Raw genomic sequence first — 16,984 nt, forward strand, 5'->3', positions numbered from 1 at the left:
CAGACTGGTGGTTTTGTTGCACAATTTTTCTTGGAATGTGTGTGTTTAGTCAGTTAATTTCTGTATTCTGTTTTGTTTAGGCATGATAGCTCTTTTCCCGGTGCTTATAAAATGATATAATTCACTGCTCCTTGACTGCACTTCTAGGCTGGAATTCTGTGTTTCCAGTCACTTAATTCCTACTGACCTGAGTTGCAAGACTGTATGATTACACCTTTCTACTCAGGCACCCAAATCCCATTAGTAATTTATTTTAATACCATTGTGCATTAGATGATGGTGACTTATTTTAACTTGGTTATCTTTTGATTTTTAATAAGAAGATAAGAATGTGATGGAATGGGAAAACAGGACAGATTCTTACTATGGCATCAATCTGTCTTGTCACACTTGAACTGTAGGCTTATATAGAAAATTTGCATGCCGGTGGAATGAAGAACCCCTGAAGTGTGATGCATTTGCTTTGAAGTTTAGTAGCTTTGCCTGAAGCATGCCAATACAGCTACCTGTGGTTAACTTTTGAAGGGAATGACTCTTTGAAAAACTTTGGGGTTTTGTTTTGAAGCAACGTTTTAGTTGTGAATCGAAAAGTTTTTAGAGCCTTCTAATTATGTGCCTACAGTGAAGGTTTTGGTTCAGACTTTTGAAGCGCCTGCTGAGCATCCTACATACTGTCCATTGCTTTGCTTCCTATCATGAACCTGTCAGAGCATGGACTCGAATTTGGAAGAAGCTGAAGCTAAAGACACATGATGGGTGTGTCTCGTGTCCCAGCTGCTAATGAGCATGCAGTCTGTAGGACCAGGCTGAGTTTGCTCAAGCCCTAGTCTAAAATTCTTAAGAGGCATTTGACTTTAAGCAGTTCTGCTCTTCAGTTTTCTTGTAAAAAAAAGCTTTTCTCAAAAGCCACTGATCAGTATGAAGCAAAGATTATGCTTTATTCTGTGTGAGAACTCCTGGTCTGATCAATGCGATCTGTCTGTTTGGAGTTGATTACAGCTAGGGAGACAGCAGTGCATCATTCATTTTCTGTGGCAAAATTAGATTTCGTTTCCATTAAGGAGTGATTTAAATGGTGAATTCTAGAGATTATGAAAAAAAGTAATTTCTTCTTATGTGTAGGATGGTTACTTGTAAACTGCAGAGCCTGAATTATGAATCTTGTTTCCGAAGTGGACAGCTTTAATTGCTTTTGCAAAAATGAATGTGCGGGCACAGTTCCAGCTGTCTAGACATACACCTTTTTGCTCAGAGACAAGAATTCTCTTTCCAGACTTGTGCTTTTCCCAGTCCACTTAAAATGTGTTGCTGTTTGAGGAGATTTGTCAGAAGAGGTTCAATATCAAAGACTGTTCTATTTGAACTTTCTTATTCACTTGTATGTTTGGCTACTGGAGTCAAATGAGTGTTCTAGGAATTTTGTTCTGTCACTTTTTTTTTAAATGTTATTTATTTGTTTGTTTGTTTTAAGCATTTAATCCCCTTTACTTATTGAAACTAGGCAAAAAGGATCTTGAAGGTGGAAGAAAATAGGTTGGGAACATATTCAGAGTATTTGAGGTTTCCCCATATGAATTTGGGGATGACCTATAACCTCTGACATCCAAGAACTTGCTGTTACCATACCTAACTTGTTACTTCAAACTCAAGAATGTTTCATTCTTTCATGGAGCAAATCAAACGCCAATAGTAGGAAGCCTGCATCGGTGAATGAGGAGCTTCTGACTAAGTTCAAACCTAGAAAAAGTATACAAAAGGTAGAAGTAGGGACAGGTGACATTGTCTTAAATGTGTAGGGCTTAGCTTAAGCAAAGTCTATCTGGAGTTGAATCTGATGAGGAGCAAGAAATGGTTCTACAGGGATACTAGGAGCAAAGAAAGATTAGCGAAAATGTGAGATCACTGCTGACTGGGGTCAGAAGACCCAGTGACAAAGGACATGCAAAAAGCCAAGATACTTGATGCCTTCTTTGTTTTGAGTTTTAACTCAAAATCCAGCTGAGAATTATTTCTGCTGGGTTACAACTTGTGTTTCTGTTAATTGCACAGCACTGATGGTATTAATTTTCATGCTGGAGGACTAACCTTAAACAGTGCCTTAAGTGACAGGGTACTTCAGAAATAGTTACATAATCAAACCCATCTTCTGAGGTGTTCTTGTCATAGAAACTGATGTGGCAGATAGCAAGTTTGCGGACGACACTAAGCTGGGTGGAAGTGTTGATCTGCTGGAGGGTAGGGAGGCTCTGCAAAGGGATCTGAACAGGCTGGACCGCTGGGCTGAGTCCAATGGCATGAGGTTTAACAAGGCCAAATGCCGGGTCCTGCACTTGGGGCACAACAACCCTATGCAGTGCTACAGACTAGGAGAAGTCTGTCTGGAAAGCTGCCTGGAGGAGAGGGACCTGGGGGTGTTGGTTGACAGCTGACTGAATATGAGCCAGCAGTGTGCCCAGGTGGCCAAGAAGGCCAATGGCATCTTGGCTTGTATCAGAAACGGCGTGACCAGCAGGTCCAGGGAGGTTATCCTCCCTCTGTACTCGGCACTGGTGAGACCGCTCCTCGAATCCTGTGTTCAGTTCTGGGCCCCTCACCACAAGAAGGACGTTGAGGCTCTGGAGCGAGTCCAGAGAAGAGCAACAAAGCTGGTGAGGGGGCTGGAGAGCAGGCCTTACAAGGAGTGGCTGGGAGAGCTGGGGTTGTTTAGCCTGGAGAAGAGGAGGCTGAGGGGTGACCTCATTGCTCTCTGCAACTACCTGAAAGGAGGTTGTAGAGAGGAGGGTGCTGGCCTCTTCTCCCAAGTGACAGGGGACAGGACGAGAGGGATTGGCCTCAAGCTCTGCCAGGGGAGATTTAGGCTGGACATTAGGAAGAGGATTTTCACAGAAAGCGTCACTGGAACAGGCTGCCCAGGGAGGTGGTTGAGTCACCTTCCCTGGAGGTGTTTAAGGCACGGGTGGACGAGGTGCTAAGGGAATGGTTTAGTGTTTGATAGGAATGGTTGGACTCGATGATCTGGTGGGTCTCTTCCAACCTGGTTATTCTATGATTCTGTAGTACAGCTTTATTGTATTTTCCTTCAATAGTTCCAAGAAAAAATATCCTAGATTATAAGTATTCGTGCTTAAGAAATCTTGCATTTGGTTGTGCTGGGTGAGTATTCTTGAGTGGTAGTACTTGTTCAGCTCTATAAAACTCCTCTGCGTAGTCCTTCTTTGCAGTCACTTAGAAAAACAGGTGAAGAGCTAGTACTCTGACCAGGTGCTAGGTATTCTGCATGAGGAAGACTTAATGCTCCAGTGCCAAACTTAACCTTTTTAATGATTTTTACGTAGAAAAGTGATACAGCAATATACTGAAATCACAACAAAAGCACAATATAACAGTTGTATGTACAGTTGAATTGCAATATGAACATCGTTCCCTTTACTCTAGAGCATGCTTACCCTCTAGGTGGTGGGTTGGCCTGGTTGCCAGGAAGGAACACATCTGCTGAAGCCAGGTCAAGCTTGTTGCTCTCCTTAAAGTTAGTTTTGCTGGGTGCTCAGTTTTTAAATTCTGTGTTAGGCTGAGCCACAGAGACACATTCCCATGATGATGTGGCTGGCTTGGGAAGATAAGGCTTTCAACTCATTGTTTCACCAGCTGACCAACTCAATTGATAGAGCTGTTTACAGCAAAGGCCATCTCTGGTCCCCTCAGTGTTGAGATCAGTTCAGCTTCTTTGATAGCTGTGCTCACTTTCTACATGCTTTTCTGAGCTTTGTGAGCACAGAATCCTTGCTGCTCGTCTTTGAGCCTTCTTTCACTGAAGGCAGCTGAAAGTGTAAAACATACAGCCAGCAACATTTGGCCTTGCACAGCTACAGCTGTGCAAGGCCAAATGTTGCTGGCTGTATGTTTTAAATGTGCTACATATTAATAAATATGCTATTCAAAGAAAGGACAAAACCCACAAACAAGCCCCTACATTTTTATTTAGGCTTCCAAATGGTATATCTGGGTTTGTTTTGCTGACATGTTTTTTAATTATTTTTTCGTCCCATTTTCTCAAGTGACATTTTTACTTGAGAGCATGTGTTTGTGTCCCTCTGTTTTAAACTCCCAATTGGTTTCTCAATCTTGACTTAACTAATAACCCACCTAAACTAGCTGAGTATTCCTGAAAGGAAGAGATTTCTTCTGTAGTGAATCAGTTTTTAGAACTTCCCTAGAAGTGTAATATTCACTTAATGCCAAAGGATTAGGATAGTGTGGGTTCATTGCAGTACATTAACTCATAAATTAATTACTTTAAGTAGTGAATTTTTAAATAAAATAAACATTGTTTTTTAATTAACACCACAAGTGAAAAAAAAAAACCAAAAGACTCCAGTAGAACTGGTGGTATTTGACTACCAAATTGTTTGTAGAGGTTCAACAAAACATCACTAATAATAAAAACACAGAGGTTGTCTTGGTGTACTTACCCATTCACACCATGACGTTCATTTCCTGGTGTATCTGAACTTCAGTGGACCTTGGTTGGTTTATAGGATATTGTTCTGCTATTTTCTTTTCTTTTGCCTTACTAGGTAGAGAAGTGAGGAGGATTCTCCTGCATTATTTTAGCAGTGTTGGGAATAAAATGTACTCATTGATGCCAGCTTTGAAGATCTGATTTCTGCAAAGGCTTGTCTCCTCCTCCTTCTGGCAGCACAGAGAAGAGGGTTCTTTATCTGCCTCTGCTGAAGCAGGAGAATCATCTTGCCCAAGTGTGGTCTTTCCTGCACCCAGGAGATACTTGCCTCAATTAACTGTGTTGGGTAATGCCAGGGAAAGAGATGGAGAAAGGAGATGGCAACAGCTAAACTTTTTGAGTTGCATTACAGAGCATGTGCTTTCTGTTTTACAGGGTAGCAAATCAGAGCCATAGTTGCAGTTACAGACCCACAGAGTGGATGGGGTTGGAAGGGACCTCTGGAGATTATCCAGTCCAACTCGTCTGCTAAAGCAGGTTTACCTACAACAGGCTGCACGGGAGCATGTCCAGGCAGATTCAGTGTAGCTCCAGAGAAAGACTCTCTAACCTCCCCAGGGAGCCTGGTCCAGTGCTGTCACCCTCACAGTAAAGAATTTTTTATTTACCTTTCATCATGTAAGAGCTGAGCTTTTCACTCATCCCCCTTTGCATGCTCTGGAGCTTACCTGTAGTATTTATGGTAGTGCTTTATATGAAGGCTAATTGTTACTGTGCTTATCACTAGGCTACTTTGTACTTGTATCTTTTTGAACTGTTGGCCAGGTTATTTCCAGTTATTTTCCCTATCGTATCAGAGATTAGTTGTTGTTCAGGCTGTAGCACAGTCTGTATGCATCATTTATTCTGTCTTTATAACAGAGCCACCTTAGGTGAATTAAGAATTACTCTGTTTTCAGAAGAAAAAAAAAGGAAAATGACTTCATAAAATGGTGACTGCCAGGAAGTGCTGGGTCTGTTCCAGTTATGCCAATCAGTTAATCTGTGAGAATGCAGGAGGTGGGAAAGGGATCATGGCTCACAACGTGCTCCTCCAACTGCTGCAGTCAAACTGTTGGGCCCATCTGCTTGAGATTACAGTGATCTAGGCTGATGCACGTAAGCACTGCCCCAAATACTGGAAACTATAAAGTCAGATTTCAGGATGACTGAGCTGCTGTATTCCAGTGATGGGCACTGTAAGGAAAACTTGAAGAAATGAAGGAATTATTTATTAAGAATAAACCTTGTAAGGGAGAGGGATCAAGAGGATGTAGATCTTTACAGTAGGGTTACATCCAGCTCATCTTTTGATCTTTAGATGATCCCTTCCTGCCCAAACCGTTCTGTGATGTCAAATGAGACTTTTCAATCTAGACTTACATGACAGGGGAGGGGAGAAAGAGTGATCATCAAAATTTCAAAAGGGAACAACTGAAAAACTACAGAGGGAGAAAAAAGCAAATCTTTCCTTAAGTTATGTCAGATGCGTATTTCAGAATATCACCCCAGAAGGCTTTTCCTGTCTTGTTACCATGTCACTGATGAACAAGTGATACCTACAAGTGAAGTGGCAGCAGAGACACCCCCTGCACACCCATACAGTACAGCAGCCTGTTGTTTTCCTTATCTTGATCTGGATGAGAATGTATATGGTTCAGCGCAGCTATTTATGGAAGGGGTTTATAATAAAAAAAATGGGGTAAGTTTGGAGCATATACTGCAGGCTTTATCCAAACTGGAACAAGTAAAAGCTGCTTTCACCTTTCCATAACTGTTCCTGCGTTTTTTAGAGGCTCGGTGTAGACAGACTCATTCCGCTCTGCACCAGAGGTGGATCTAACGCTTTTCATAGGGAGACTGTTATCAAGGAGTGGAAAGGCAAGCAGGTTGGAAGAATGCGGCATGGGAGGGAGCAGAGAGCCCTCATGAAACCAATTGTCATCCATACTCTGGCTGACCATCCCAGTGAGTCACATACTTCCTGTCCTTGCACCTCCTCAGTTCTATAAAGTAAGGAGGGTTTAAGAACCCCTCTTTTAGGGAAGAATCCTGCCTTTTTAACCTTTGACAGCATCCAAAGGAGTGCAGCTGTACCTGCGCTGCCAGTATGAAGGCATGGAACATTTCATAGAATCATAGAATAACCAGGTTGGAAGAGACCCACCAGATCATCGAGTCCAATCATTCCTATCAAACACTAAACCATGTCCCTCAGCACCTCGTCCACCCGTGCCTTAAACACCTCCAGGGAAGGTGAATCAACCACCTCCCTGGGCAGCCTGTTCCAGTGCCCAATGACCATTTCTGTGAAAATTTTTTCCTAATGTCCAGCCTGAACCTCCCCTGGCGAAGCTTGAGGCCATTCCCTCTTGTCCTGTCCCCTGTCACTTGGGAGAAGAGGCCAACACCCTCCTCTCTACAACCTCCTTTCAGGTAGTTATAGAGAGCAAAGAAAGACCCGTGAAAGACCAAAAAAAGATTTGGTTCCCTGTTACCCTGTTTCAGTACAGATGCTTTGTGAGCCACTATGGCTCTACCACTTAAACCAGGGAAAGAAATCATACGTGAAAGTCAAAGATCCCCAGCAATGGAGAACATTTACAGCAACTCTGTTGTTAATGGAGCTGCAGTGGAGATGAGGGCTGTTCTGTTGTTCACGTACACTCAGTAAAAGTGAGGGTAGTGTGTCAATGACTACTGCATACATGACTTGCTGAACATGAAGCATTTATTTATCTGAGCAATACATGAACAAGTGGCAAAGTAATATGCTAAATCTACATAGAAATATACTGCCCCCCAGCACACCAGTCAGCTGAATCAGGGCAAGAACTCTCAGTCCAAATGATGATTAACAACTCCACGTACCATTGTGCACTTAAACTGAACTTGCTTCCTGCAACCTTTCTGAAATCTTGATTGAAGGCCCTGATTTTTAAGTACACAAACAGTTTAAAATAGGTACCAGTGTTTCATTCATTCCCTGCCCACACTAAAAAGCTTTCCATCTGTAACTTAAACTGGTCATTTTTTTTTTCCTCTCACATTAAAGAATTAAAGTGCATAGCAGCAGTCATACCTAAGTGCTCAGTGGGAAGAGCTCATCAGTATCTAGGTTTTCCATTTTCTTAAGAAAAACAGTTCTCTGTGAAGCCCTGGAGCACTCCATTCCCAGTACATCAGCTGATGCAGACTATGTGTGAAACACTTCTGGTGCAGACATGTATCAGATTTGTCTAACCTAGAAATTAAGGAAGCTTCTTATGCATGTGGGGGGCTATGATTCATATGACTGTTTACATATATAGAAAATAAATTTAACTCTGTTGTCATTAGGGACTCAAGCCCATCTGGAAGTCTGCAGAACTCATCCAACTTCCTCTGAAGCTTGAAATGCAGTCATACTGCTAGACAAATATCAGGGCTATTATTTTCTTTTTAGCAAAAAAGTAGATTAGTAACTGTACAGTAGGTAAAAAGCAGTCTTTGAAAAAAATACAGAAATTACACAAAAGGCTGTAGTAAAGTGCCTAGCAAGAATACAAAGAACAGGAGAATCAGTGTAAGCAGACAAACAACAGTGCTTCCTCACTCCCCTTACCTATTCACAAATCCTCCTGCACGCATTGTAAGAGCATCAATGCTCACTGACAGTATGTCAAAAACTACCCATTTCACTTCACTATAGAAAGTATTAAGAGAGCCAAAAGCCAAGAATATAGTCATATCAAAAATTACACTTTGAAGCATGATTAGCTCACTTCTGTCCATACTCTTTACTGTGTGAACAGCCAGGAATCCTCAAAAGCCTGCTGACAGTGCTGTTCATGGAGGCACGGCTCATACCCATCCTGAGAAGTTGTGTGGCTACAGCTCTCTGGCTCAGATCTGCTGAACATTTTCCTCTGAGCAACCATCATTACCCCTCCTCCTTCTCTCATCATCAGCATGTTTTCCATGCCTCCATCGGTTTTCTGGTAAAGGGACAGCCTCTGACTACATCAAAGCTGCAGATTATTTAAGGTGTTGTGCTTTCTAAACATGACTTCTGAGACATGGAGAAGCCAGGCATTTCTCAATCTCTTATCCCTGTCCTTTCCTCTACATTGATCCCCAGGCTTACTGAGAACTCTCAGAACCTGGACATGGTCAGGGACTGCAATGTCTGTATTAGAGACCCATTCCCATTGAGTTTTGCTGGGAGTGAAATCTCTACAACATAAAAACATGGAGCAAGTTACAATGAAGCTGAATTTCAACTTTTTACTCAGTATTTTCAAGTGCATGCTCCATGGCAAATCACCCTGCAAGTAACTGCGTAAAAAACAAGACTATACAGCTAGAGAACTTTTAGTGTTAAAAAATATATTTTCCCCTCTCCCCCTTATCCCTTGACAAATTACCCTTTAAACAAACACAAATACGAGGTAAGCTGACAGAACAACACTGAATAAATAGCTGCAAAAAACTTTTGGTTGCTAGATTTCTGCAGGCATCATGTAAACTGTATGCTACCTTCATGCTAGTTAAAAAAAAAAAAAGGTGTTCTACATCAAGGGATCCATACTCTGGCACTTCTGGCAAGAAACAGGTGTTTTCAGGCTGGTAAAATTTTTGAGATGGAAAAAAAAAATGAGAGGTAAAATAAATACATTTTTCCTCACTAGAAAACAAAAGCCACATTTGTGCTCCAACAGCTATCACTTAGGTTGTAAATGCAGGAAAAACAAATTTTAAAGCTACCTGCCTGTAGAAGAGTTAGTAAGATTTTTGCTTTCAGAACTCTGTCACTTAGTCCGCTGCCAGTTTTCTAAAAAATAAACTGGCATCTTTCTGCTGTGAATCGACCTCCCAGGTGATGCAGGTTTGATAACAGAAATTCTTTTCTGCTTCAACCGAACTGCGCTTAAGTCTGAGAGATTTTCACTTTTTTTTCCCCCAGACTAGTCTTTTTATCCAGCCACCTAGAAAGCAAAACTAAGTTCCTCCTGAAGTTGTTTTCAATTTTCATTTAAATGTAAACACTGATACCCTAAATGTAGTGTATACAAAAGGCACAAGACAGATTTATGTTGCTGAAACTTCCTTGACTTTGAAAGTTAATAATGCGTCTTTTGTTATCTGGTAGGTCAACTCTGATCCTAAGATCATCTGATCTGCTAGCTCCTAACTTCATTCCAGGGGGGTTTCCTACATGCAGCAGCTTGGCTTTTTGGTATTGCAATCAAACATCCCTTGTCCAGTAAATGCAAATATCATAAGTTATAACAGCAAGTTTCCTTGATTCTACATATGTGTTAAGTTATGCAGTAAGAAAGGCAGTGTCTTAAATAACAAGTGAAAATAGAAACGAGACAGCTACTGATTAATAAGAAGCTAGGATTTTGAAACACAGTGGCCCTCAGGAACACAGGTTGGTAAAAAGCCTTTTGGATCAAAGTTAAGTGCCAATATTATTTGTTTTGTGAAGGAAAACAACAACTAGTTGATATCCCAAAGGATAACAACTTCAGATGGGACAATAAAATCCCCAATTTATAGCACTGTCCCGTGCAGCTTCCATCAAAATCCCCAGCTGGCCAGCTTCATTTATCTACGAGGCATCTGAATGTAGGCTTTTTATCGCTCCACTTACTGGTGACCCACTGTAGCATTCGATTAACAAAGGAATTTTCTTCCCCCCTCTGCAACTTTTCAAACTATTGTTTTGAAACAGAGCTTTTGCAATAATGTGTTCCAAAAATACCCAGATGCTACATTTTGGTCTCCTTATGTTCAAAAATTGCTTATCAAACACTCAAGAAAATATAGTCCACCAGTCGCTAAATTATTTGTAAACAACACTGGCTGTTCTCCCAATTTGTAAAGCCAGCAATGCAACAATTTGATTTTAGGGTCAACTACTTAAAGCAATTTGAATTAACAGGTGAGTTGGCAAAACCAAGGCAACAACATGGACTGATATATAAGGAGGTCACATTTTTCTTGTGCTGAATATCCACATATACACAGCTACTCAATTTTTACAACAGTAAACTCTGGCTCCCTTTTTTTTTTTTTTTTTTCATTTCCTAATACTCAGAAACATCCTTGACCATTAAACCCCAGTAATTTTAAGTTGAAACATTCTTTACATGGTTCAGAAGTAGTATGTTTAGTTTCATATTTCAAGCAGTAATATGGAGACAGGTAGACATCTGTCAGTTTGTTTTCTGAGCACATCCACACAGCAGACAGGAGCAGCTGGCCACAGGGCTGATATTTGGAAGAATACATCTTCCTTCCAACGACAGCATTTTCTTGAACTGGAACAGAACATTAATCACAAAATACATTATTAGAACTGAAGAAGATCTAACAGTTAGGTTATTGCAACAGGTCTCATCAACTCAAAGTGGAAAGTGAACAACTGTGAAGAGGAACACAGTAAGACTGTTCACAGTTACGCTATTAACTAACTTCATGGTGATACTGATTAAAAACTGACCACATGGCAAGCAGGCTACCAGTTTATGAAATTAAGTGACCTATCTTTCGAGTATCTCCAGGTACCAGTATCATTGAAAAAGCAATTCTCTATTACGTTAGCGCAAAACACATCTGGCACTCTCAGCATTTGGTGCTCTGATTAACTATAAAGGATTACAGGACACAGGATATTGAACATAACCTTAGCTGGGACAGAAGTACTGATTACTGACACACTGGCAGGGGCTATGGGCTGTATTTTTCATGTCAAAATTAAATTAGCTCGTTTTGTTGTGGTATCCTATTCACTCCCTCGGAACAAATATAAATGAAATACTGACAATAAATGAATGAAATTAAATGCAAAGTACTTTAAAAATTAATACAAAAATGTTTTTATATAAGGGCTCTTATTCCAGCAACTCAATGTCAGCCATGTATACACACAGAGTGTAATCCAGCTTTTTTGCTACATCTCCAGAAAGTCTTTTAAGTGCCACATAGAAATACCTCAGATACAGCTAAGGGAACAACCAAACTGGTACTTACACTCATGCCAAGGAAATCATTAGTCCTTAGCTACTGCCCTTTTGAGATGTGCCTGCACTGGTCTGAGGCAAAACTGACTTCCAGGAGCCCCTATAAGTGCCTTTACACATACTCCTCGGAACATAACCCCTGCTGAAGGAGGTTTCTCTTTTAAAAGCTGCACTTCAAAATGGATGCCCACAAAAAGAAGAAACAAAAATAAACCTAAACAAACAAACAAACCAACCCCCCAAAACCCAGGGGCTGGGGTAATCAGATTGAAAAAACAAATCTAATTGTTACTTTCTCAGACTGGACTACAAGAAAAAAAAACCAAAACAGCCACTCAGCCAAAAAAAGGAGCATGAGATTTTTATCAAGCTAAACAGCTTGAAGAAAATCACCTTCAGCACCTTGAGGACAATAAGACAATGCCTGACATTCAGACTAATGTGAATGACAAAGTTCCAATAAAGACTACACACTGTTCAAAGATTAAAGTTTAAAAGTTATTCCTTAAGTAAATAAAGCATTAGAACTTTTGAAAGTACGACTCCAACCTGACAAAACCTGTTGTCATTAATGACATTTCTGCTACATAATCAAAAATCTATTTCGTTAAAGCTTGTCTCCAATGCTTTACTCTTGAGTAGCGATGACATGTAAGACATTAAACTAACTGAAGTTGAACAACTTATTCTTTTCCAGAAGCTTTTGTTTTGTTGTTTATAAACTGCTGGATTAAACAGGGCAGAAGCACATCATTTTACATTTTGAATGAAGGGTTAGAAATGAGATTTTTAGAGTCTATTAAAATAAGAAATCTACATACAGCAGTCAAAATAGAGACAACGGCTGAGTTTCACTTGCTCATCTCTTACATCTGACACCCACATTTTCAACACTTCAACACTTCACACTATCATTAAGTTTTCAGATGTACCTATATCTGGAACCATCTGTGTGTTCATTCACCACCTAACACAAAACCAGAATGTAGTGGTCAAGAATTTTCTGGTTTCTCTTATGAATCCAACTGAACTTCTGGGACCTTTTCGCTACAAGCTACAGGCCACTTGTTGTACCTGCAGACCTACCATTTTCATAATCTGCTTTGCACAATGCCATGAGTGATGGATCTAGTAACAATCATCACATTTCTCTGATGGCTTTCCATGCCTTACACTTCCTCCAGGAGTGACAGAGAGCAGCCTGACCGCCATGACAGCATGTCCAGAAGTCAAGTCACATACAAATCAGGGACATCCACTTAAGACACTTTCTCAGGATGACAAAAAGGGTGCTTCCAACAGCAGAGATGGAAATGACCTTGCCAGAATGACTCCTCCAAAGTTGTTAGAAAATGATAAATCACTGATTATGATTTAATTCTTAGAGACGGAGTTAATTTTTTTATCCAGCATTAAATATGACATAGTTGGGTTTCTGTAAGATTTGGTGGGGTTAGAAACCTTCAAATACTAAAATGAATACGATGACGAATTGTGTTCATTTCTCCCAACCCAATTATTAAGGTCTCCTCCTCCTCTTATGTACCTAACAGGATTTACTAAATGTTTCTCATAAGTCTATACGTATGCTGCAAGATATCAATGTGAGAAATACTAAAAAAAAAACAAAAACAAAAACAAAAAACAACTCGGCTGTTTTTGACAAGAGGTGACTAAATGCTGAGGGCATCACATGGACACCTTTTGTCTTCAGTAGGCAGAACTTTTCAAATTATTTAATGGGATGCCCAGTACCTGGCATAGAAGAACAAGGTCCTAGTAGCTCTATATATTAGAATAAATCTCTCTTTCTTCAATTATCTAATGGACCTTTACCTGCTTTAGTAGACCAAGCTGTGATCTTTGTGTTCAGTGTTTACAATTAACTTCATTCTCAAACTCAACTTTACAAAGATCTGCTGGACAGCTCGAATAGTCACAATTTCATTACCTTTCTAGAGAAAGGGAATAATATTTTGGAATACTACCTAAAAGAAATTCGTATAAAGGTTAAACAATATTTTACAAACATGACACATCAAGAAATCAGTAGTTTAGTTTAAAACTATGAATGCGTGTGCTACTACTAAAAAACACTAAAGAAATTAAAAGAAATAGGAATTGCTTTAGTAATTTTCTTTTGTGCATTCTTCAAGTGCTAAAGAATCATGGAATAGCATTATTAAGTTCACAGAACATTAACATACCTTTCCTTATATATTCAGATGTTTCTTTTAAGGGGAACTAGGTTTCATTTTCCATGGTTAATGCAGGATTGGTCATACCTTTAAAAAAAAAAAGGTTGTATTTCCAAAGGAAAAGGTCTCATATCTCTTTCAGCAAATATTACATTATTAATTATCAATTCTCTTAACATCATTCCACTATTACCAAGTCTATTCCTGTCCTATGGCCATTACACAGCTTTTCACCGGTTACAGCAAGATGTCAGATTCCAAAACAAGCAATTTGTTCTCAATTATCAGGCTCAGCCTAAAAGGTAATTAGCACATACTAGTCTTAGTGTTCTCAGTATCTCTTGGTCAGGTTTAATTGGGAAGGGCACAGCAGCTCCATAAACAGAACTGCCTATAAACATGCGTTTAAAATAAGCTTCATGAATTTTGGTTCACGAATACAAAACCCAAGTGACCTTGGTCATTTTTACAGTATTTCCTCCAAAACAAATCATCACAGCATAAATCAACTCCTTACCAACTTTGCCCTTTTCAGCTTTTCCACTGGTTTCTGACCAAGACAGTGTGTCTGTAAGAAGGTGGCTCTGGGAATCGCGCAATGGCTTTGCAGGAAATAGGTGGTTCTCACTGTAATGCCAATAAAAACATTGTAGTAAACTGCAGTAAATTTTCAGTATCTCACCACACTTTACTTCCAGTTTGTCATGCACAGTATTTTTCCTACCGTACCTTGCATCTTTTCTGATGAATCACTACACTGTTTTCATTATACGCATTACCCTGTAGTTGTCACAGATGCAAGCACAATCTAAAAATCAGCTCCCTAGCACAGAACAGGGAAATGTTCTGATTTTTTGACAGATATCATACATTAATACATGTACTTCAGTTCCAAATGCACTCTATCCATATTCACTAGAACAAACCTGACATGATAAATAATGGAGAGAACATCTCCAAAAAATCTCGCCTAATTTTAGATATGGATCTCTGGGGTGAGATGTAAAACATCAATAAGCACGGAGCTGAAACGTAATTTACTTCTTTCATGAACAGAGGATTATCAATACAATTCTGTTATCATTCCTTAGTCACATATTCAAGTCTACTACATTATCACACACTTCATTACACAAATGTCGCTGAAGAGTTACAATATGAAATACTAAGCTATAATATTTATTTAATTTAAGGAACACGTGCACGCTTTTCACTCTTTAAAGATGTCATTGCCATGAAGGATAAGAATTAAGAAAATGACTCCTATTATCAGCAGAAATAAAGCAAGTGCATTTAATATGCAGCTTCTTGTGCTTCAGCACAAGTGTTGATAGCTGGGACCCCTTATGTGAAGCATCTTTTCACCAAATACAAAGAAGCAGGCTTCCCCAAAAGCCTTGCAAGGTAAACCATCTGTATCACAGGCAGGGCAACTGTCTTACATGTATGCCAAACAGAACGTTACAGATACTGTGGAAAATTCAGGTCCTGGGATGCCACCGAACTGTGACAAGCTTATTTCCATTAAATTTAATTTTAAATCTGAGGATTGGCTGAATTAAAACTTAGATGTTTAAAATTTGACTTGTATTTATTAATATGATATGCTTCATTTGTTTACCACTTCTAAGGATCTTCTACATGCCTGTATTTATATGTACATAAGAAAAAACACAATAGCAACTATTTGAAATGAGTAACAAAAAGTAGATTACTTTTTGGATGTAGAATTAAGACCGCCCGGTGTGGAAGCTTGCTCAGGATCCTGATTAACAAGGCAAGTTGGGAAGGAACAACCATCCCCTAGACTGAAAATTCAGAATTAGTGACATACATACAAAAAAAAACTTTGAAGAACTGTTTTTTTCTGAAGTGAATATTACTATCTTACTTCAAAAAACTAACACCCACCCAGAAACCCTGTGGATCTGCTTATTCAACAGTTTCAACACATGAAGCATTAAAAACTGAGCATACCTTGAAAACACAGGCAGCAACCAGTACTTCTTCTCATCACCGAACACTTGCCTTAGGTTTTTACTGAAGCCCAAGCTAAAGCCATTCTTGTCAGTTCTATGACGAAATATGGGAGCTCTGAATACCTCTTAAAAGAAAAAAAGCTATTAGATTTCTTCACAGGAACAGCACATTTAAGTTTCACAACGGTGTTTAGGCAATTGCACCGATGACACCGGCATTCAAGAAGAAAGGCTGTACTGCCCAAATGACTGAGAAAACTAATCCACCCATGAAAGCTAAAGTCAGTGTTACACAGTCACTGTGCTCACAGAGGAAGGGTGAAACTCTCCTCCAGCCTGCTCCCTAATTGAGGCAAGGAAGAGTGCGAAACTCATTTTTACAAAGGAGTGATATGCCATGTGAAGATTTCAGCATGTGACTATACCACAGAGAGTTTTCAAGAAAGAGAAACCTAAACAAACTAGAGACAGAGTAATGGAAAAGAAGAAAAGTTTAACACACTTCAGTAGTAAGACTAGCTTTTCAAACCCTAGGGTATGAAAATATTGCGTGTTTTTACAGCTGCATAAAGAAAGCACTTCACTTGTAGACCCAGATTATTCCTCATGGACGTCCAACCTAAATTTGCGGAGAACAGACCTATGTATAGCTTCAAATATTGCAAAGTGCCTGAAGCAGAAACATCATTCACTTTCCACCAAGTGACCGACAGCCATTTAATTCTCTTAATTGGCTATATATAGTAGGCAAACTATGTCCTGGCAGCACAGCTGACACAAACCATGCTGGAATCATGCAGAGATCATCCTTCTGCAGTAAATCCTTAGTTACAAATTCCTGGAAATAACCTTCAACTTGTAGTGTGCATTCATTACAAGGTGTTTTAGAGAAGGAAAACAGCAATAACCTTTTAGACAACCATATTAAGCTAGGAAGACAGCTCCCAGGATGACTTACACACAATCACACTTAAAGCAGTCGTGGCTTCATCACCAAACAATTACATGTTTAGAGTTTCATCTATCAAGCAATTTCCCAAAGTAAAATGTGATGAAGAGAAAAAGTGATCTGACTGGTTCAAGTGGAAAGGAAATATGGTGTATTACCTGCATGTAATTCAGATTGTTTTAAAAACATGGAATATTGAATTAGAAGTGTACTGCATTATGGTTACCTTTGAATAATTTTTTTCGCATTAAAAATGATATAAGCAGTTCATAAACAGATCGCTTATTTATGTTCATTTAAGCACCATTAATAAAACTTTTCTCCACTTAAACTAGGTTGACCAATTTTTT

At 39.5% G+C, this 16,984-nt stretch overlaps 1 protein-coding gene across 1 annotated transcript in view; it reads right to left on the bottom strand.

Moving 5' to 3' along the window:
• Positions 1 to 10,668: 10,668 nt before the first annotated feature.
• ZDHHC2 (zinc finger DHHC-type palmitoyltransferase 2) overlaps positions 10,669 to 16,984 on the bottom strand; it is a 33,168-nt gene continuing 26,852 nt past the window's right edge. Inside the window, exons 9-13 of the mRNA XM_069855979.1 lie at positions 15,684 to 15,810; positions 15,422 to 15,514; positions 14,224 to 14,333; positions 13,716 to 13,793; positions 10,669 to 10,806 (exon numbers count right to left, since the gene is read on the bottom strand). Coding sequence (XP_069712080.1) covers positions 13,753 to 13,793; positions 14,224 to 14,333; positions 15,422 to 15,514; positions 15,684 to 15,810 — 371 coding nt within the window. The 3' untranslated portion in view covers positions 10,669 to 10,806; positions 13,716 to 13,752. The remainder of the gene's footprint in view (positions 10,807 to 13,715; positions 13,794 to 14,223; positions 14,334 to 15,421; positions 15,515 to 15,683; positions 15,811 to 16,984) is intronic.

The sequence above is a fragment of the Phaenicophaeus curvirostris genome, chromosome 4, assembly GCF_032191515.1.
Source record: "Phaenicophaeus curvirostris isolate KB17595 chromosome 4, BPBGC_Pcur_1.0, whole genome shotgun sequence".
Lineage (NCBI taxonomy): Eukaryota > Metazoa > Chordata > Aves > Cuculiformes > Cuculidae > Phaenicophaeus > Phaenicophaeus curvirostris.